The sequence below is a fragment of the Miniopterus schreibersii genome (assembly GCF_964146895.1).
Source record: "Miniopterus schreibersii genome assembly, chromosome: 1".
Lineage (NCBI taxonomy): Eukaryota > Metazoa > Chordata > Mammalia > Chiroptera > Miniopteridae > Miniopterus > Miniopterus schreibersii.
In genome coordinates this window covers 198,397,604-198,420,008 of record NC_138101.1, presented here as the reverse complement: position 1 = coordinate 198,420,008, position 22,405 = coordinate 198,397,604, and the positions used below count along the sequence as shown (strand labels likewise).

The 22,405-nt window shown below is 46.7% G+C and overlaps 1 protein-coding gene across 6 annotated transcripts in view; it reads right to left on the bottom strand.

The window, feature by feature from the left end:
* The window catches only part of EVL (Enah/Vasp-like), a 99,200-nt gene that overhangs the window by 39,125 nt on the left and 37,670 nt on the right, over positions 1 to 22,405 (bottom strand). For 4 of the 6 annotated variants that reach the window (XM_081118286.1, XM_081118283.1, XM_081118287.1 and 1 more), the window contains exons 2-3: positions 6,214 to 6,382; positions 300 to 477 (exon numbers count right to left, since the gene is read on the bottom strand). In XM_081118286.1, the coding sequence (XP_080974412.1) occupies positions 300 to 477; positions 6,214 to 6,382 (347 nt within the window). Of the gene's footprint in view, positions 1 to 299; positions 478 to 6,213; positions 6,383 to 17,398; positions 17,649 to 22,405 lie in introns of those variants that run through there. The other 2 variants (XM_081118285.1, XM_081118288.1) reach the window with 2 other exon arrangements.

Below are 22,405 nucleotides of genomic sequence, written 5' to 3'. Positions count from 1 at the left end.
CCCTCCCACCTCTGCTGAATATGTGATCTAGGACCTAGGAGCAGGTGACCAATGTGACACAGACCTGGACGTATCCTCTAGGAACACATCAGAGCAGGTCTGTACCTCACCAATGGCAAGAGATGTCAACACCACTCCCTCCTCCTGCAAACTGCTAATCTCCCTTTAAACCTAGATAGGCAGGAGTCCCTATGATAGCCCCTATAATGCCAGCTCAGCACAGTCGGGGAGCCAGAGCTGTGGGGGGCTTAGGAGGACCAGAGAGGAGCTCGGTGCAGCCAGGGCAGAGCCCTGCTTACCTCCTTCCTGGGAATTCATGATGTTGAGAGCGAACAGCATGGCGTTGGAGAATGTGGTCGCCTCCTCCTTACTGGCGAAGTTCAAGCCGTAGACCTGGCGGGCGTCTCGCCACTGGTGGAAGGTTGGTGTCGCCTGATTGTACTTCAGCCCTTTCACAAGTGAGTAATTAATCACAACCTGGAGAAAGAGACATGTGTAAATAAGTAAAAGGTAAGTGAGCTGGAGGGAGCTGCTATGGGGCATGGATATTGTGTCCCCTGGGGCTACCAGAGGACAGGAAGATGGGTGGGGTCACAAGGGGAGCATGTGCCCAGGTAGTTTTTCCACATGGTCTTTAGAGCAGTGATGGTTTAAAAACCAGTTATGTCATTTAACTATAATGCTTTGTAGTCACAGCCTCCAGATGAGAGACCTGAGCTGGGAGTCGTGTTTCTTGGGTTCCGGTCCTGGCCCTGCCTCCAAGCCATGTCACCCAAGGTGGTCACTGCACCTCTGGGGCTCAGTTTCTCCAACAATAAAACGGGGATAATAATCCTGGCTCTACTGACCTCATGGGGTTACTGCAAAGGTCACATTGTGACACCTATCTTATCTAGACTTCTAGACACAGAGATCCCAAGGGTAAATCTTTTCAAATTCTTACTTATGCCTCCCAGGACCCTCTGCATAGTGTTGAGTACTTGGAATACATTAATAAATGGGTTAGTAGTTGAAAGGATCACTTGGAAAAGTTAAAATGGGCCACACCAGTGTAGATCATTATTAATATCTTTATTATTGGTCAACTGAGAGATACCACCTGACTGCCAGGTTCAAGGCCAGGCCCAGCAGGGAAAGCCACAGAGAAGAGCAGACAGAATCGAGACATTCAGGTGCTTACAAGTAGGCAGGAATTCCACATCAGCCTCACTGACCTCTAAACTCCGCCCCTTCAAACATTTATCAGAATTATTTAGCAAGTAGGGCTCACCGACAGCATGGCAGGCCTACAGCCATTATTCTATGTCCCTGTACCCACTGCTCATGTTTCTGACCATGTTTCTAACTATTATCACCATCAGTTACTTTCACCTATTCCTGAACTACATAGACATGGATTCTTACGTATATACTCTTGTTTCTTTCACTCAACATAATGTCTATGAGATCCATCCGTGTTATTACATTTACAAGTATTTAATTTTTTGATTGCTACGTAGTATTTCCTTTCTTTTTTTTTTAGAGCGAGGAAAGGAGAGGGGGAGAGAGAGAGAGAAACATCAATGTGAGAGAGTAACATTGATCAATTGCCTCACACACACACCCTGGCTGGAGTTGAACCCACAACTTGGGTATGTGCCTGGCCAGAAATCGAACCCATGACCTTTTATTGCCCTTAACCACTGAGCAACACCGGCCAGGGCTCATTCCATCTTTTTATTTTTATTTTTTAAATATACCTTTATTGATTTCAGAGACAGGAAGTGAGAGGGAAAGAAAGAGAGAAACATCAATGATGAGAGAGTAGTCACTGATTGCCCCCTGCATGCCTCCAGCTGGGGATGGAACCACGATCTCCTGGATCCTAGAATGATGCTCAACCTCTGAGGGACGCCCGGCTGGGCTCATTCCATCTTTTGATATACCACAAATAACTAATCCAGTCTCCTGTCCATAGACATTTGTGCAGTTTCTACCTGTTTATTATTATGAATAAAACTATGAGTATTTTCATACATATTTTTCAGTGGACACAGGTGTGTGCTGAGTTTTGGTATGGTCTGTCTAACCATTTTTCGGAGAGGATCTATCATCAGCTTACACTTCCAGCTGACATCAGCATCATGCCAGAGTGGGAAGAACCCTTTATAGCTCCCCTTAACTTTACAAGTCAAAGATCTGGAATCCAATAAAGGTTCTCTGCTCAGCAAACACACATGGCGAGAGATCCATGCATCAGTACATCTGAAGCTGGACATACTGGAACATGCAGGGGATGTGGGGCAGAAGGAAGTTTCCGGGACAGTGTCGGCAGATATAGTTTGGCAGCTGCCAAGGCCCCAGCTAATGCAGTAGCAGTGGAGGAGTCAGGGTGTGGCCCCCATACTATGGCCCAGTGGAAGGTAAGAGGGGCCGAAGCAGCACTAGTACCTGTGAAGCCACCTCCCTCTCCCGCCACCCCCACTGCTACAGAACCCAGTAGCAGTGGGTATGGTTAAGGAGATGCACCTAATAGCACAGTGGTGCCTGGGGCCATAGGGCCATTAGTATAGGAGTCAGTGCTGCTGCTTGAGAACCTGGTTCCCCCACACCTACCACGGTGGTGGCACCCTGAGACTGAGGCAACCCGGGCGCAGGGGGGACACCCACCATCTGGTCACCCAGGAGTCAATTTCTACAACACCAACACCCCCAAGTCAACCCAGGAGGCACATGTAGTGCTGGTAAGAGAAAACAAAACTTACTCTACAGCACCATCTACTGGAAAACAAAAGAAAGATCTCTATCAAGCTGCTGAATAAAGATCAAAACAGTATCTAAACAAGAGTCTGCTATCTTAAGTGTACAGAAATGACAAGTCTCCAGAAGCCAATCTAAAGCCATGGAAGACAGAGATGTAAATGACAGAGAATTCAAGGATGCAGTAATGAAGAAACTCAACAAGATACAAGAAATTCAGAAAGGCAGTTCAATGAGCCCAGGAATAAAATTAATGAAAAGGAGTACTTTACCAAAGAGACCGAAACTATCTATATAAAAAACCCAAACAGAAATTCTGGAACCCAATAAATGAGATGAAAAATGCATTAGGGAGCACTGGAAATAGAGCAGACAAGATGGAAGAGAGAACTAGTGAGCTCGAAGATAGAAATCTAGAAATCATTCAGTGGAATAAGAGAACTAAGAGTTAAAAAATAAAAGAACTCTATTAGAACTATCTGACTCCATTAGAAAAAGCAACATGAAATGGGCACCCAGAAGGAGAAGACAGGGAGAAGGGAACAGAGAGTCTATTCAAAGAAGGAATTGAGGAAAATTCCCCAAATGTAGAGAAGGAATTAGCTATTTGAGTATGAGATGCCAACAGAACTCCTAATTATCTCAACACAAAAAGACCTTCTTTAAGACACATTATAAATTGTTAAAAGTTAATGACAAAGAAAGAATTCTCAAGGCAGCCAGGGGAAAAATGATAGTAACATACAAAGGAAACCCCACCAGCTAGAGGAGAGGAATGATATATTAAAAATACTGAAAGAGAGAAGCCACTAGCCAAGAATACTATACCCAAAAGTTATCCTTCACATATGAAGGAGAAATAAAGGCTTTCCCAGACAAACAAAAGCTGAGGGAATTTAACACACCACCTTCATTACAAGAAGTATTATAAGTTCTTCTACCTGAAGCAAAAAGACAAAAGTGACAGACAGAATCAGGACATAAAAGTTAAATACTAGAAATAACTACAGTTACTACAATTTGGGGATGATTCTTCTACCACTATCCCCATGGGGTTATTGGGAGACTGAAATAATAGACATGAAAAGTGCTCCATAAGACATAAAGAGATACAACATGTAAGATATTCCTATTTGGTTATATACCAGGAATCTCTGTCTCCCTAAAATGTTTAACTTTGTAATCCATACTCACTGGGAAACAGACCTGTGAAAATTAGCCTTTTCTCCTGAGGTCCATAAAGTTATGATGAACCAGGTTCCTGCCCCTTTCACTAATGCCTTGGTTTACTATGAATCTCTTTTATGTTCCTAGCTAACATGCCCCATCTACCTGGGGAGAGTCTCACCACATTCTAGAAACCCGTGTCTTGAACATGCAATTCCAAGCACAAGGCTGTGTTGGTAACTTCTGTCAGACTCTAGGAGATCTCCAAGTTAGAGTCAACACAGCCTCTTTGAATTTACCCAGGAGTTCACTGAGGACTGCTGCCATGGTCTCCTGCATGGGGAAGTCCTCCTCCCAAATGAGCCCCAGCATGTGGTTCCTCTGCAGGAGGCAGCAAGGTGTTGAGTCTGAGAACACGGTGCACGTTGGTTTCCGGAAATCCTGTTCTCCAGTCCTGTGCCTCTTCCAGCACAAGTGCCATCTTCCCAGTGTGCCCTGGAGGGCAACCAAGAGGCATGAAGGGAATGGTCCTAATAAAAGCAATCACTTAGGAACATGCACTATGATGCACTAGGTAATGGACCTTATGTCAAAGCCAAGTGCCAGGGTGGTATGGCCACGTCAGCCTCCACCCATGGGTGTTATGAAAACGGGTAAGATGTTTTGGTTGTCACCACAACTGGGACTAAGGGTGCTATATGTCCTTCAATGCATGGTGCAGTATGCCTCTAAAAGGCAGAGCTAAAACCGAGGAACAGGAAGAACAGGGAAGCAGCTACGGAAGGGTTTCAGAGAAACCTTCCCATCAGTAAGGCCTGTCAACAAGGGAAAAGGAGCCCCTGAAGGTACCAGGAGCTCCAGGTCAGACAGACGGCCTTTCCTCAGGGGTCCTGAAGTGGGGATGTCCCTTTTAGCCACAAGAATCTGAAACTTAATAGGGCTATTTGGGTCAAAGCAGAAACACATTCAACTGGCAACCCACTAAAAATAGTCTTAAGTTTCTGTTCTCTTTTCTTTTTTTTGGTTAATCCTCACCCAAGGATATTTTGATTTTTAGAGAGAGGAAGGGAGGAGGGACGGGGGTGGGGTGGGGGGAGAGAGAGAGAAACAGAGAAACATCGATGTGAGAGAGACACATTGATTGGTTGCCTCCTGCACGTGCCTGGACCGTGCTGGGAATCAACCCTGTGACCCTTGGCACATGGGCCTATGCTCTCACCACTGGACCACACTGGCCAAGGTTGATCTCTCTTTTCTAATTGCTAACATGCTGATTCTTGCAGATAGCAGCTAATCTGCTGCTCAGCTTAGCCAAGCCTGAACAACACAGGACGCCAGAGATGCTATTTAGGTAGAGTTCTTCACAAATGCTAACAATCTGTCAATTTCACTGCTAAAAATGTCCTTGTCGCCCGGATGGGTGTGGTTCACGGTTGAGGATCAACCTATGAACCAGGAGGTTACAGTTCGATTCCCAGTCAGGGCACATGCCCGGGTTGAGGGCTCGATCCCCAGTCAGGGGTGTGCAGGAGGCAGCCGATCAATGACTCATCATTGATGTTTCTCTCTCTCTCCCTCTCCTTTCCTCTCTATGAAATCAATAAAGATATATTTAAAAAAAAAAAAAGTCCTTGTCAATCGCTAAAAAGAAAGCAGGAAGGAGAGCACTGAGGCGTTAGCCAGTCCCCGTGGTCAGGCCACACAATCCTTTTCCACGTCTCTATTTTGGTCCCTGTCACATCAGACTACGTCTAACGTGTACACACGGCTATTTCTGACATAGGTGGGCTTACCCTGAGTTTGTGGAGGTGCTCACCAGGTGCACTCACAGACCACCTATCTGACTTGTCCGGGGTGTACATCAGGAAGAGAAACGAGCCCAGTCTTCAAGTCATCTTGCTGTTCCTTTCAGAGTAAGACTTAGGGGGTTGATGAACCAAACATCTTCATTGTCACATTACTTATGGATATGTAGGCACAGAGTAAAACTGATGCACTTGTGCAATATAGTTCCCAAAACTGTTTCACACCTACTTTACCCTAGTATGACAGTATACAGTGACATATGCGGGGCGTGGGTTACTGTTTTGATGAGAGATGTGGAAAATGGTGTTCAGAAAAGACTGCTTGCTCCAGGTCTCATATATCAGTGCAGGACATGGAGTCAGAATCTGAACCCAGATAAGGTCTAAATCCTGACCTTATTTTTTGACCTCTTTTCATTATATGTCTGTGTGTGTGTGTGCGCGCACGCGCGTGTGCATGTGTGGCACAGGCTCGGGCATCATCTGTGGCCCTGGCACTCACCTGCTGGTCCTGCAGCTTCACTCCGACGACTCTGAAGGTGCTGCTAACAGTGTTGTGGTAGATGTTGATCCGGCTGAAACCCTGCTGGCCGGGTTTGATGGGTACCCATTTCTTACTGGTGTCATCATAGACCATCACAGAAGCCCGGGCTTGGCAGATACTTTGTTCACTGCAGAGCAAGAGAAAATTTAAGTGTCAGCATCAGCCATGAAGAGTGGGAGCTGGCTTTGCCCTTCTCTGGATCCAAGGCCAACTGCTATTTGCTGCAGAGAAACCTCCTAATTGTCAGAGCTTCCCACTGTCTGTGGAAGGGCTGCTCTGTGAGGTGGAGGGTTTCCACCATTCTCTAAAGGCCACAGGATGGAGAGGGGTGTTCCGTGCCAAAATCCCTAACAGCGCAGGCAAGAAGCACAGCTTTCCTCTTAGAGGGAAAGGCGCCTGGGCATGGAAGGAAATACAACTGGCTGGCTGTCCCCAGGAGCCTAGGCTCTGTGTTAAGTAAGGCAAAGCACTAGAGCACAGGAGTTCATAACTGAGGAAGTAGCCACCAGCACCCCCCTTGCAGATGAAACAATAGTGGCTTAGAGACCTGGAAAGATGGCTACCAATTCACACAGGTGTTCCGTGATTAAATCTGGGATTTCCAACCAATTCTGTCCAACTGGGGAGCATGTGACATATACAATCTTCTTCACAACATCCAACACAACTCTCAGTTGGTGATGTTATGATAGGCACCATCACACAGCTCTGCAGACAACAAAACATGAGGTGGTCTTCTGAAGAGCGACATAAATCTAAATAAATGCCTGGCTGCACCCTACTGTGCTGCAGACAGTTACTAATAAACCACTTCATCTGTCCTGAATCTGACAGGAAACTAGAGCAGAAGCAAAAGCAGCCCCTGGAGAGAGGAAATGGTCATGGCTAAAACCCGGCACTCCTGCCACTAAATGCAAAAAAAACTGCCACCGCCCATCTACACATCTGCCTACTCATCCTCAACATCTTTCTTGGTCTTCAGCGCATGAGAGCTCCCAAGTTAAATACGTAGGATGTGGCCCGGCCGGCGTGGCTCAGCGGTTGAGCATCGACCTAGGATCCAGGAGATCAAGGTTTGATTCTCGGTCAGGGCACATGCCCAGGGTTGCGGGCTTGATCCCCAGTGGGGGCCGTGCAGGAGGCAGCCGATCAATGACTCTCTCTCATCATTGATGATTCTCTCTCTCCCTCTCCCTTCCTCTCTTGGGAATCAATAAAGATATATTTTTTTAAAAAAAAGGTAGGATGTGGTTGTCAAAAGCAGGCGCACTGACAACAGCCAGGAGTGGCCACTATCCGAAAGGGAGGCACATGAACACAACTGAATTAGAATTAAAAGCAAAAGTTAAAGCCCAACAATTTGGGCCCAAATAATTTAGTAGAAGCAAAAGTGTGTACAATAACAGATGGTCATAAAATGAGACAAATCTGTTGGGAAAAGTCAAATTGTGGTCAGTTTACCATATTTAAGGCAGAGAAACAAAATATTTGAAAAAGACCCCACTCCCAGCCCCAGTGGTGAGTGGGTGACAAATCAGTGGCTTTTAGGAGACTGGCCCCTGGTGACTTGCTCTAGTGAGTTCTAACTTGTCACATTTTCTCTTAATGTCTGGTCCATGATTGGATATGACCACTGCATCTTAGTTTGACAAACGCATGCCGATGAGTCAAAAACACTTAGTGATGCAGAGCTGAGTGTGACAGTCCATCCTCAGAACACCTTACCAGGCCTGGAGGGATGGGGGAGCCAGAAGCCTTTCTGAGGAAAGTCTTTGAGTGCCACAGATGAAGGGCTTCCAGCCAGGTGACTTCAGGAAGGGGATGTGGGGACCTGGGGGGAGGCAGCAGAGGCAGGGAGGGGGCCAGGTGCTGTGCAGGGAAGCGCAAGTGGACTTGGGGCATGCTGTACCCCACATACCTTCAGGGGTGTTTGTATGGAGATGACATAAAGAAAGTACCGACTGCTGTGCTTGCCCTTAGTAGGTGCTCAAACACCAACAACTTATTTTAATTACAGCGGTGGGTTCCTTTCTCTGTTGTTTTTAACACTAGGTTTAAGTTGAGCCTGTGGTTAACCAGAAACCCTGTTGTTTTTACCCCACATGAACAGTGCTCAGTGCTCATCTGCCTCTACTTATTTTATTCCCACTGACAAAACCTAAGTGCAAGAAAGATCCATTACTCTGCTTCAGACTCATCTGGCTTATGATCCCTTTGGGGTTCAGTTTTGTTTTAATAAAATCCTAACTGTTACCTAGCCTGGGCAGTGCCTCTCAGCTCTGGGGAGTCAGCAGTCTTCCTGGATGATACCAGACTGGGTTGCACACATGCCCAAAGGCTCCGGACACTCCATCTGTCTAAATCATGTATCATCTGAGGAAAGCACATTTGATAGAGAAGGATTTTCTTTTTAAAGATATTATTTTTGGCCCTGCCGGGTGTGGCTCAGAGGTTGAGCATCGGCCTGGGATCCAGGAGATCATGGTTCGATTCCAGGTCAGGGCAGGTTGCGGCTTGATCTCCAGTCAGGGGCATGCGGGAGGCAGCTGATCAATGACTCTCATCATTGATGTTTCTATCTCTCTCCCTCTCCCTTCCTCTCTGAAATCAACAAAGATATATTAAAAAAGCAAAAAACTACTTTTGAATGACTGAGCTGTTTTGGTTTTTTTACATGGCCACATAAAATTCCTTTACTAAATTTAGAAAGTGTGTCCCCATGTCCTTCCCCCAGGTCCCATACAGTTTGTGCCTGTGCAGACATGGCCTCAGCGCTCCCCACCCCATCTGGCTCTGAAGCACCCCTGGACCATGCAGGGCCGAGAAAAGCTGCAGAGCTGCTTTTACATGATCAAAACAACCAGCTGAGAAGTGGGAAACTGGTCAAACTACAGTCTGGCTTATTCTCCTGGTGCTGAACTACCAGCCTGATGGGCATTTCCCCATGGGACCTAACAGGCTGCTCTGAGCAGTCTCATCTGCAACAGTCAGTCTCAGCCTCTGTCTAACCCTTCTGGAAAAGCACAGGTTCCTGGTCCACCAGCGGACGGTCTCTTACTCTGCCCCTCCCCACTGACCAGGATGAATTTCTGAATTTGTCTCAGGCTGACAGACACTCCAGCCCAGCCATGCTCTTTCCTGTGCACAGTTACCTTGGAATCCCTTTCTGCCCTGGAGATACCTTTCAGGGCTTTGTCAGGCACTTAAAAAACCTGAAGAGCAGTGTAAGTTCATAAGTGGGCAGAGGATGTAAAGCCAAAAAGGTGATCAAGAGGAACAGGTCTGATCACAAGAGGCTGTGGATGGAACACATACGCCCAGGGTTGACCTTGGAGAAAGTACAGCACTCAGTCCTGTGATCGCTTCTGCCTCTTGTCACAGAACTCACCAGTGTGTCCTGCTTCTCAATGTCTGCACGAGTACCTATCTGCCCCACCAGACTGTGAGCTCCTTGATGGTGGGGACTCGTGTGCCCCTTTGTAAACCCAGGCTTTGCATGTTGTGGGCACTGACAACTGCTCACTTAAGAAATGACACTCTAAGTGTGAAGAGGTGAGTTATGATGGTGTGCCCAATAGGACGTGCCTTTAGAACCCTGCGCCATCTATTCTCAGAGAGCAGCTGCCAAACAAAGCACCTGCTACAGATTACCATCAGCATTCTGTCTCACCAAGGCCTGGGATCCGTCAGGAAACCGCAGCTCTGAGGGTGGGCCTACTATGCAGAGCGGGGAGGCTGCTGCCTTTGAAGGTGCATCTCTCCGTGGCCGGGTCCAGGCCTGGGAGTGCAGAAACGCCATCTGCCCTCCGCCCCTCTGGAAGGTCAGCCGAGGAGTCTCATTCGTTGCTGCCTGGATCTCTTACTGGGAAGACGAGGATTAGTGTCTCCCTGTCCCTCCCCAGTGCTGGCAGTGGTCCAGCTCAGCAATGCCCTGCAGGGTGACAAGGGCTTAGGCCACAGTTCCCTTCCCTCATTTATCTCTGGAGTTCTAAAACAATGGGGCAGATTCTTTGCTGGTCCCAGGGACCTCTGTCCTTGCTCCTCTGGAACTGACCTGTCCACACCCTTGCCTGATGCAGATCAGGGAGGGAAGGGCGATCTGTCTGCACAGCCAACCGGCAGTCAGTGGTAAGGCTGGGTCTGACAGCAAAAGCATCCTCCGGACATTTGGGCCAATTAAAATGACTTTCTGGGGTTACTCAAGAAATTGAAGAAGAAAGATGCTTCCTCTGCCTAAGATGCTTCCTCCTTCCTACATCCACATGTTTGCATCTCACTGTTTCTCAAAGCTCAGGTCATGTCACTGCCTTCAGAAAACAGCTGTTCACTCATTCCCACTGACTTAATAACTACCAAGAGGAAGGCCCTCTGCTGGGCCTGGGAATGGACGTGGCCTGTCTCTGCCCTGAAGATTTCATCTAGTAGGAAAAACAGAGAGTTACAAAATGGGTACATGAGAGTGCTATTGTAGAAAAATGCAGGGTTCTGGGGGAGGTATTCTCATTTATAAAACAAGCTAACAAAACTTAAGTATTTTTCTGTATGAAGGTGCCCAGTACCCAGCTGGCACGTCTGTGTGCCTAACAGGTGTGTGTCTTTGCAGCCAGACCCATGCCAAGGTCCTGTGGCCCTCTGGTCACTCTCCACTCTTGGTGGTGGCCACTTAGAGCTTATCTTCTTCCTGAGACCGCCAGCCTCTTGAGGGCAGGCCCAGGTCTGACCGTCAGGTCCCCCACTACACACTCCTCAGGGTGGCATGGGACCTCCACTTTAACAGGCACGGCTCAGTAGCTGCCAAGAGTTAATAAGTGAATGAGGGAACAGTGGGAGGCCAGAGGGAAGTGGCTATAAATACATGTTCCCAAAGCCAAGCAGAAACAGAGCCAGCCTGTGAGGACCTGACTTGTTTACTTTCAATATGCAAGCCACGAAAGTGAACTTGAAAAGCAGGCTGAGAATCAGAGGCCGGCACCAGAATGCAGGCTCTGCCCACCTGTCTGGGGCTCAAGGACAGGGCGTGCTCGCGTTGCCCTCCCAGTACTGCGCTGGGAACAGCAGGGAACAGCGCCTGCCAGTTCAGTGGCCCCTGCAGGTCATGTGATGCTCAAAACCATCATTAGGAGGTAGTGATCACTTTTACCCCACTTTACATTAAGTGACTTGTCCAGAGTCCCCCAGATAGGGAGACATCCCTGGCCACGACCCGCCTTCCTTCTTTCTCTGGAGGCCTCCCCTTCGGCTTCTCGGACCTCGCTCCCTCAGTGTCCCCCTCTACTCACAATCTCCCTCAGCCTGTCACACCATGTCCCCAGGTCCCAGAGCTCAGGCCCTCTCACCCACTGCCCTCCAGGTCTTATCCTCTTAGCCCCCTTTAAAACCTTTCTGTTGGCTCTTGCGACAGCACCAGCTCAGTTCTTTGGACTGTGCCTTCCTGACCGCTGTCTCTCCCAAGGTGGACAGGGAGCGGAGGGAGAGGGGAGCCCGGTGCCCGCCAGGGGGCCAGTGTAGTAAGGGAAGGGGGTGCTGGGGCAGAGCTCAGACCATGGGGTGGCAGAGCATGGCTGTGCAGAACGAGGTAACATCTTTCCTGATCAGCTTTAAGTCTGTGGGGATCAGCTTTAAGTCTGAGAGACAGTGCACTTAACCAACCACGATTCGGCCCAGACTGCCATCATGAATGGGCCAAGTGCTGGCTCGATCACAGCAGATGTGCATGAGGAGAGACTTCGGGTGGAGCCCGTCCTAGCGCCTTTGGTGTCTACGTGCGAAGCTGTTGGTATGGGGCTGTTGGGGGCTATCTGTGGACACTTCAGGCTGAGCCCATCCATTGGAGGGGTCTCCAACAATAGGCCTTCCAGCCCTGCCCTGTGCACAGCCTCTCCTCATGTGTCTGTCACCTCTTGGGAGAGACTTCCCCCCCACTGGAAGACGCTGCTTGACTTTTCACCATCACCATGCCTGCCACTGTCCTGGAGGCCAGCTGGTTTCCTCTCTCTCCACAAGGCAAGTTTTTGGGGCTTATTTAAAAATATTGTTCATCTCTGTAGCCCTGGTAACTGGGACCCAGTGATCTCTCCACAACTGCCTTTGAAAAAAGCTTGCTTTAGAATTTGCCTTGTTTTGCCAGGTGTCCTATTTCTGCACCTTCAAGGATTCCTTGGGGGGTGGGAGGGACCACAACTCACCTGTGATCTGGCCACGCATTTTTCTCCATCTCTTTTCCTGCATTTGTTTAAAAAATAAACCAAGACAACACCCCATTTACTGAGTACTGGCATGCCCGGTACTCAAGACGAAACTCAACCTTCCCTTGAATAAAAGATGTGGCCTCTGTCAAGGGGAGGGCCCACGTGCACACACAAATAGTCCATGGTGTCCAGGTGTGTGCCAAGTGCTGTGGGTACGGGAAAGGGCATGGTTCATCCTGCCTGGAGGGAGTGGACCATTTCAGGCAGAGAGAACAGCAGCAGCAAAAGCTTGGAGAGGACAGCAGTGTCCTCAGCCATCGCCCTGGGCCCCTGTCACTGCTGAAGGCTCACCAAGGGGAACGAAAGACCTACACCATAGACGTCATCAACAGGGCCTGTCAGTGACTGAGAAAGAGGCTGGGGAATACAGCCTAGTTAGAGCTGAGAATATTTTCAAGTACATTTTTTGGATGGAGGAAGCAGCCTACAGAGGGGAATTAGCCAATGCCTGTGGCTAATATGCGGAAGGGCCAGGAATAGGTTAAAGGTCCTACTTTCTGCTGTACAATAGGGATTTCCTGCTTCACTTTGTAAAATAAAGCATTTTTACTGCATGTGACATCGCTTTTTACGTCATTTTTTCAGAACCATTTGAAAGTAAGTTGCAGATATCATACTTCAATCCTAAGGTGTTCAGCCTACACTCTTCAAAATAATGACACTGTAATATGTAACTTAAATACCATTATTGCACCTAAGAAAATTAATAATTTACCCAACTGTCCCTAAAGTGTTTTGATTTTTATGGATCCAGGATCCGCTCACATGTTACATTTGGGTTGTTTACTTACCCTCTTTTTTAAAGCTGGAATGTCAGGCCATGTTTTTGTTTGTTATTGACACTAATTTTTTTATGTGGAGAGTTTAGGCCAACTGTCTTGTAAGCTGTCCCCATTTTGGGTTGTTTCCCCTGATTAAATTCAGAGCAAACAGCAAGAACGTAACACCAGTGACAGTGGGGACTTATTCTGTCATATCCCATCAGGCAGCCCCTGATGCCAACCAGCTGCCTTCTCTCTGAGAGGCCAGGTGGGTTAAGGTGTGATGGTCAGGTCTCTGCAACCGAAAGGTCCATTTCCTCTGGGCAACTAGTGAGTCACCCACAGGGGGACTGTTTCCTTAATGGGAACAGGCCTGAAACAGGTTTATACTGTATTCTAAACAGAAAATGCTTGTTCTGAAATAATTCACACCTGTGAGAAGGTTCCCAATGCCACCACTGAGTCTAGCACACAGGCTGCCTCATATGTGGGTTAGTTCAAGGGAAGCCTCTGCATCCCCTCTGGGGTCCCACTGCCCCTCACTGCCCTCCTCCCTCCCACCACCTTCACTGTGCATGCCGTAGTAGTCACACCACTGAACATTCCCAGAGTAGGTCTCACAACATTTTGGTCTCAGGACTGCTTTACACCCATAAAGATTACTGAGGGTGTCAGAAAGCTTTTGTTTGTATCAGCTACGTCCGTCCACATTTACCATATTTGAAATTAAAAAAGAATTTTTAAAACACAAGCACACATTTCATCACTTGCCACAGCGACAATGTCAACACATGTCATATAGCTGCTGGAAAATTCCACTGTGCACCCCTGAGATAAGAGTGAAAAGGGCAAATAATGTCTTGGTATTGTTATACATAAAGTTTTGAGTCATAGACCCCTAAAGGGCAGGTCTCCTGGCCACATTTTGAAAATTGTTGCATTAAGGCCATGAAAACAATAAATTAGATCCACATATATTAACATGCAGAACCTTGAATGGTGATGTGTAAGCCCCATTTTTGTGAGCATCAGAATTAGAGAAAGGCTCTTGGTAAATGAAGAATAAATTCAGGGTTAAACCCAGACATCTTTCCTTCCATCCAAATTGGTTGGGAGGATCAGACTGCACGCCACGTACGCCAAGATGTTTGACTTTTCTCTACTGTAACGCCGCCGTCCCAGATGCTCAGACAGCTGGTCTCTGTCTTTCTGGGAAGTCTAGTGGGATCCGGGAAAACACCCATCAACTGCTGGGAGAGTCTGATATTCTCAGATTGAACCTGTTTCCCACCACTTCCCATACTTTCTTTCAAGGCCCCCACATAGCCCTTTCTTTCAAGGCCCCCACATCAGCCCTTCCGTCTGATAGGCCAGGTGGACATTAGAGCTACTATGACACATTCCAATATATGCTGGTGTCCTCAGAGTCTGTGACTTTGACAATGTGGAAGTGGAATGGGTTTCAACAGCCTTGGGACAGCTGTAAAGAGCCGTCTGAGCCAAGGACTGGGGCAGCGTGCTCATCTCTGAGGGTGAATGAACAGCCTGGAGATGAGACCTGGCTGAGCCCAGCTAACATCTCTGTTCATCAGCAAAGTGACTCGGCTCAGCTCAATAGACACCTGAGTGGCTGCATAGCATTTACCAGGTACAGGGACAGACAGAAGTGAGTAACCCTGTGTCCTGCCCGGAAGAGTCCAGGCAGGGAGGGGAGACGGTGAATGGACGATGACCCCGACACGGCCGGGTGCTCCAGGACAGGGAAGGTCTGTGTCCTGTGCATCTACAGTGTGAAGTCAGAGACTGCAAAGGGTGACAGATGAGGAGGCCTTGATTCTAACTCTGACTCTGCAACTTTGGGCCTGTTCCTTCGAGAGGCTATAGCTAAGCATGGCTTCTGGAAACACAGGAGGCCTGGCTTCAAATCCCAGCTCTGTCAGCAAGACCAGTGGGGCTTGGGACGAGAAGCCTAACTCTGCTGACCGTCTATAAAATGCGAACAGCGCACAAGACCCGGAGGAGGAGAGTTAACACAGCGTATACAACATAATCAGCGCAGTGGCTGGATGTAACACTCAAACAAGCGTAGCTGCTGTTGTTTCTCTCTTTTATGGGTTCAGTTACCTAAGTGAAGCCACTGGAAGAGGCCAGTTCTCGACCAGCTGTGCCGAGGAAAGCTAGGAACACAAACGCTCTCATAAGAATGACCTAGGACCATTATGCTAATGCTTCTCAAAGGAAGGCACACAGGATTCTCTAGAAGAGAAGCCAGGGAAGCTCCAAGAAGCTCACAAACGATCTGGCCACACATCCCTGGGGAAGAGGAAATGGACAGCATGACCTCTGAGGATGGGTCCTGTCCGACTCCGGCCTCAATCTCCTGATTTGCGCACCTCACAGCTGGACCAGCCAGGTAGCAATCAGGCTTCAAATTCATCACCAAGAACAATGCAACTATTTTCCTCAAAGAAATATTGAGGAATACTTTAAAAAGATAAAAGAGAGTTAATCTGGCTGAAATAGAGGGTAAGGCCCTAATGCACCACTGACCTAGATGATCTAGTGTGGACGGTAGCCAAGGTCCTTACAAGGTGGAGACCTCTCAGATTCCTACAGTTTAAAAAGACCTTTAAAAACACTGCATTGCCCCCCACCCCCTTCTGAGATCATACTCTGCAGTGGGCAGCTGACATTTAAGACTGAAAGTGACTCAGTCCTTGCCCACTCTGGAAGTTAGCATGCCCCTGAAATGGGAAGTTTTCTGTTCTCCACAGCTGCACCTATAAATTCTGTAAAGCTAAAGGCAAATTACTGAAATGATAGAAAACTAGCTGTAAAGGAGCAGGGGTAAAGCCAATTGTTAAAAACCAGCGTGTATTCCTGGCCCCGTAAGATTGGGTCTGGAAGAAATGATCCCGACAGCTTGGCTGAGAGCTCTGCCCTGCACCAGAGCTGTGGCTGCTGACTAGGAGCATCGGGCAAGTTCTACCTGCTGTAACGTCAATTTTAACAACCCACTGATGATGCTTCCAGAGAGCCTGTGTGTGTCCTGGAAAAACATTGGCTGAGGCCACTCTGGTTGGCTCCAGCTCCAGTCCTTTCTCACCAGTCAAGTGACTGAGCAAGTGCACAGGCTGGGCTTCCTAAGCCACAAAGCCAGGGTGGTAACACCTTCCCCATCTGCCCAACAGGGTGAAAAGAACCCAGCAAGAAACTTGGGCCCTGGCTGGCTAGATCTGTTGGTTAGAGTGCTGTCCCGATAGGCCACAGTTGTGGGGTCAATTCCCAGTCAGGGCACATATAAGAATCAACCAATGAGTGCATAAATACATGGAACAACAAATCAATGTTTCTCTCTCTTTCTCCAAAATAAGAAAATTGGTAAAACTGCACTTTGGACACCGTTAAGAACTTTTTAAGGTGAGGGATTATAATTTTATGCTAAGATACAAAGCTGTAATGAGTTGTCAGTAAATGCCCCAAACCCCAGAAGGTAAAACTCTGTCTGATCATCTCCATCTTTCACAGAGTTAGGTGCAGGGCAGGGGAGAGTCATGTCCAATGTAACATCACTTTCAGAAAGACTATGCAGAGCTGGGCGTGCAGACCTTGACCCGCTGCTACTATACATACGTGCTAAACAGCAGCAGTCCCAGTGACCGATGGCCCAGTCAGTCCAAGTCTCTCAAGCTGAGGGCAGGACTCTGTTCACAGTCCATGAGGTTTCCATTGTAAAAGGAACCTCAGTTCTTCCCTTCCTGCTCAGCACTCAGAGAAAACAATCTGAATGTTTTCAGGCTGTTCTGGAGAGAAGAGCCACCGAAACCACCTGAACCAAACCACGACCCCCTTAGACAGATCAGACCCCCCTCTACACACAGAAGCCGTTAAAGATCACAGGCATCGAGACATGGGCCGTGAAATGGACGGACCAGCAGATGGAGAGTGAGCAGGCTGTCACTATCTTGCTGTGTGACCTTGGGTATGTCCTCTGCCCTAATGCTCTGCTCCTTGATCTCCCCCTTGTACAACAAGGGATCTGGGATGATTTCTATGCCCCTTCAACTCTACATCATTATGATTCTAGGTTTCCTCTTGACATTCCTCTGTCCCCTTTTTGGTCCCAATACTCACGCCATGGCTGGAAGGCTTTCGGCACAGGGAACCTGGAGAGGTTGAGTCCTATACTCCCACCAGGATACGCTGATCAGTCTAAAAACTTGGTTTTTAGACTCTACTTAAAACCAAACAGGAAAAGGAGGCTGAACCAGAGACAAAGGGGAAACAAACCCCAGTTGGAAACCGAAACCTAGGTAGAAAATGGAGAAACAAGCTCCCAGGGCAGAGCCCCACCAGCGTGGGTGGCTGAGAGCTACCGTGGGGCCTGAACCTCCCCCAAGGCTGCAACCTCAGGCCTCCAAGCACTTCCTGCAAGAGCAAGGGCGAGGGCAGAGACAGGGGCTGGACCAGGCTGTGGTGCTGACTCCACTAACTTTGCAGCCCTGTCTCAGAGCCATTTGACAGGTCCAGGCCTGGGTGGTGGGTCAGCACGGATGCTTCCTAAGGGCCTTCATGAAAAGCTCCAAGACCTCAGGAGCATCCTCGCTCATTTTCCAGAGGAGAAGACCACGTGATGATGTTTTAATATTTTACTTAATAGTCTACCTGGTAAACATTTTGCACTTCTTTTGGTGAGAGGCTTCTCTCGAATGGTGATATTTCGTCAGTGACTTAGGGCCTGAAAGGAATGTTTGGGGAACACTGGAAACCTGGCGTTGTCCCTTGTTCAGTAGGTGAACCTGGGGCTTCGGTTTCCTCAGGTGTGAAATGGGAATGCACACGGTCCTCATGAAGATGAGATCCATTTGTCCCCAGTGTTCCATTCAAAATTTCCTGAGCACACAGAGTCACGCACTGTGCTAGAAACTAGAGACAAAACAGAAGAGAGTGCAGTACTTGTCCAAAAGCGGCTCCTCCGGGTTAGAAAGGAAGGGACTAATGTGTTAGCAAACAGGTGCATTACAATGTTGTTATTGACACAGTAAAACCAGGTGTACAGAGTACAATACAAGAGGGTAGTCCCAACTGGAGAGCTGAAAGGGCGACGAATGCTGAACGCACATCTATCCTGAAGGCTTTCGAAGATGCACATTTCCTTTCAGCACTGCCCAAGGTGCAGACCCACATTCTAACATGTAATGACTTTCATTTTCATTTAGTTCAAAATAGTTTCTATTTTCTCTTGTGATTTCTTCTTTTATGCATCAGTTTAGATTTTAATTCCTAAATATTTGATGTTTTCCTACATCTGTTACTGTTACTTATTTTTAATTTAATTCTACTGTGGCCAAAGAACGTATTTGGTATAATTTCTTGTTTTGTTTTTCCTGGTGTGATTTCAGGCCTTTAAAATTCATGGAGATTGTTTTATGGTCTGGCATGTGTGGTCTACCTTGGTGAATGTGCTATGTGCACAGGAAAGAATGTGTATTCTGAAATTAGGGGCAGTGTTCTAAAAATGTCAATCAGACATTTTCAATCAGCATGGTCATTCAGACCTTCTACATCCCTACCTACTGGTTTGTTGTGGATTTGCTTGTTTTTGTCTAACTGTTCTATCAACCGCTGAGAGAAAAGTTTAAGATCTCCAACTGTGGTTGTGAATTTGCCTATTTCTTTAATTCTGTCCATTTTATTTCAGGTATTTTGGAGCTTTTGTTAGATACATATATTTTTTATGACTCATATCTTCCTGATGCATTGGCCCTCTGAACAGTGTGAAACGTTCCTCTTTATCACTGGTAGCTGCACTTTTTGTCTTTAAGTTGACTTTATATGACACTAATGTAGCCATCTGAGCTTTTTAATGCTATTTGCCTGGTATATCGTTTTCCATCCTGTATTGTTCTTCTATTGCTGCTGTAACAAATTACCACAGATTTTATAGCTTGTAACAACAGAAACTGATTATCTTAGTTTTGTAAGATAACAGTAGGTCAGAAGTCTGATATAGACCCCAGGTGTTGGAAGTGCTACATTTCCTTCTAGATAGCACAGAATGACCGCCCCATCTCAAGGACCATAACTTTAATCACATCTGCGAAGTACCTCTCACCACGTAAGGTAACATAATCACAGGTTCTGGGGATTAGGGTGGGGGGAGCGGTAGCATTACTCTGCCTACTGCACACCCTTTGATCCTCAACCTACCTGTGTCTTTGTATTTAAAGAGCATCTCTTGTGGACAGTATATGATTGAGTCTTGCATTTTCATCTGGTCTGATAATCTCTATCTTTTATTTGGAATATTTAATCCATTTACACTTAACTTATTGTTATGGTTGGCCATAGGTCTATCATTTTGCTATCTGTCTTATCTGTTTTTGGTTTCCCTCTTCCTTCTTTCTTACATTTTTCTAAGTAAACTAACAGCTTTTTTTTTAATAATTTTTTTTTGTTTAAAATATTACAGATGTCCCTTTTTCTCCCCAATGACCCGTTCCACCCCTTCTCTTCCCCCTCCCCAATCCCTCTCCCCACCATTGTCCATGTCCTTGGGTTGTGCATATATGCATATAAATTCTTTGGTTACTCTCTCCCCCTCCACCCACCTACCCACCCACCCTCCTCCATCCCTCTGACATTCATCAGTCTCATCTATGCTTCCATGTCATTGAATCTATTCTATTCATCAGTTTATTAAGTTCTTTAGATTCCACGTATATAAGTGAGATCATATGATATTTGTCTTTCGCTGCCTGGCTTATTTCACTTAGCATAATATTCTCCAGGTCCATCCATACTGTCCCAAAAGGTAAGAGATTCTTCTTTACAGCTGCGTAGTATTCCATGGTGTAAATGTCCCACAGCTTTTTTATCCACTCATCTACTGATGGGCACTTGGGCTGTTTCCCGATCTTAGCTATTGTAAACTGTGCTGCTATGAACACAGGGGTATATATATTCTTTCTGATGAATGTTTCAGGATTCTTAGGATACATTCCTAGGAGTGGAATCGCTGGGTCAAACGGCAGCTCCATTTCTAATTTTTTGAGGAACCTCCATACTGTTTTCCATAGTGGTTGCACCAGTCTGCATTCCCACCAGCAGCGTACTAGGGTTCCCCTTTCTCTACACCCTCGCCAGCACATGTCGTTTGTTGATTTGTTGATGGCAGCCATTCTGACAGGTGTGAAGTGATACCTCATTGTGGTTTTAATTTGCATCTCTCTGATGATTAAAGACGTTGAGCATTTTCTCATGTGTCTCTTGGCCATCCGTATGTCCTCTTTGGAGAAGTGTCTATTTAAGTCCTTTGTCCATTTCTTAATTGGGTTGTTTGTCTTCCTCTTGCTGAGTGCTATGAGTTCTTTGTACACTTTGGAAATTAGCCCCTTATCAGATACATCCTTGGCAAATATGTTTTCCCAGACCGTCGGGTTCCTTTGTATTTTGAGGCTGTTTTCTTTTGCTGTGCAGAAGCTTTTTAGTTTGATGTAGTCCCATATGTTTATTTTTTCCTTTGTTTCTCTTGCCTCCTCTGGTAACTTTTAATATTTTCTCTTTTCCTTTGGTTTCCAGCAGTGTGACTCTGATGGGCTTAATGTGGTTTTCTTTATATTTGTCTTCCTAGGAGTTTGGTGAGATTCTTGGAAATTATTTCTCTGAGAATTATTCTTCTGCCCCTTCTTTCTCCCTTCCCTCTGGGACTCCAATTACACATATGCAGGCCTCTTGGTATTACCCACAAGTCACCAAGGCGCTGTTATTTTTCACCCTATTATTTCCCTGGTTTTCAGATTAGATGATTTCTATTGCTCAGTCTCCAAGTCCACTAACCCCTTCTAATACAGTCTCTGACTCACTTTTAACCTCATCCAGTGAATTTTAAAATTTCATTTCTATAACTAGAATTTCCATTTGGTAAATTTTAAAAATAAATTCCATTTCTCTGTTAAGATTCTCCATCTATTTGCTCATTTTAGCTACCTGTTCCTTAAAGTCTTTGAACATATTTATAATAGCAACTTTGAGGTGCTTGCCTGCTAATTCCAACTTCAAAGTCACCTCAGAGTCTACTAATTGCTTTTTTCACTTAAGTATAGGTCACATCTTCTGACTCTTTACTGTCCACTAATTTATGATTGTATGTTAGACATTGTTATTAAACAGTGCATAGAGTCTGGGTTATAGTGTTTTCCTTTAAAGGTACCGAGTTTGTCCTGGCAGGCAGGTAAATTATTGGCAGATCCTTTTGATGTGGTGGAGCTTGGATTAATTCTTTCTTAGGTTCTATTTCCATTCTGAACTTAGCCCTAGGGTGTGACCCCCTACTCAAGGGCACAGTCCTGGCTGCTAAGGTTTGGATGCTCTGAGGTGCCTGAGGTGCTCAGTGGGGTCTCTTCATTCAGGCTGACTGGGATCTCTAACATCTCCTAGCCTTCATGACCTTAAGCATCATCATCCAGCTCTTAGCCCTACAGTGGGCAATCTGTGCTAAGTCTCATGGATAGTCTCATTCTACACATGTATAGCTGGCCCTTAGCGAACAGCCCAAAGTGAATCCCTATACAAATTCTGCTATCCTTACCCCTACCAGGAAGCCCTCTCTATTTCCTTGTCCTGCAATGTCCAGCTATCTAGCTTTTAGCAGGCTGGCATGGCTCAGCAGTTGAGCATCGACCTATAATCCAGGAGACTGCAGTTTGATTCCTGGTCAGGGCACATGCCCAGGTTGTGGGCTCGATCCCCAGCAAGGGGTATGCAGGAAGCAGCCAATCAACAACTCTCTCATCACTGATATCTCTCTCTCTCCCTTCCTCTCTCTGAAATCAATAAAAATATATTTTAAAAAAAAAGAAAAAGATTAGCTTTTAGCTTGAGCTCCACCATTCTGTGCCAAGACCAGAAGAGACCCCAGGCAGAAAGCCAGAGCCACTGTGGGGCTTATCATGTGTGTCTTTACTCAAGGATCAGAGTCCTGTGCTGCCTGTTCAATGCCTGAAACAGCAAGAACTTAATATTTTTTGTGAGTTTCACTACCCTCTGGATATTGAGGTGCTCTGTATATTTTGTTCAGTTTCATAGTTGTTTTGTCAAGAGAGCAAGTCCATTACCATTACTCTGCCATGGCCAGAAGCA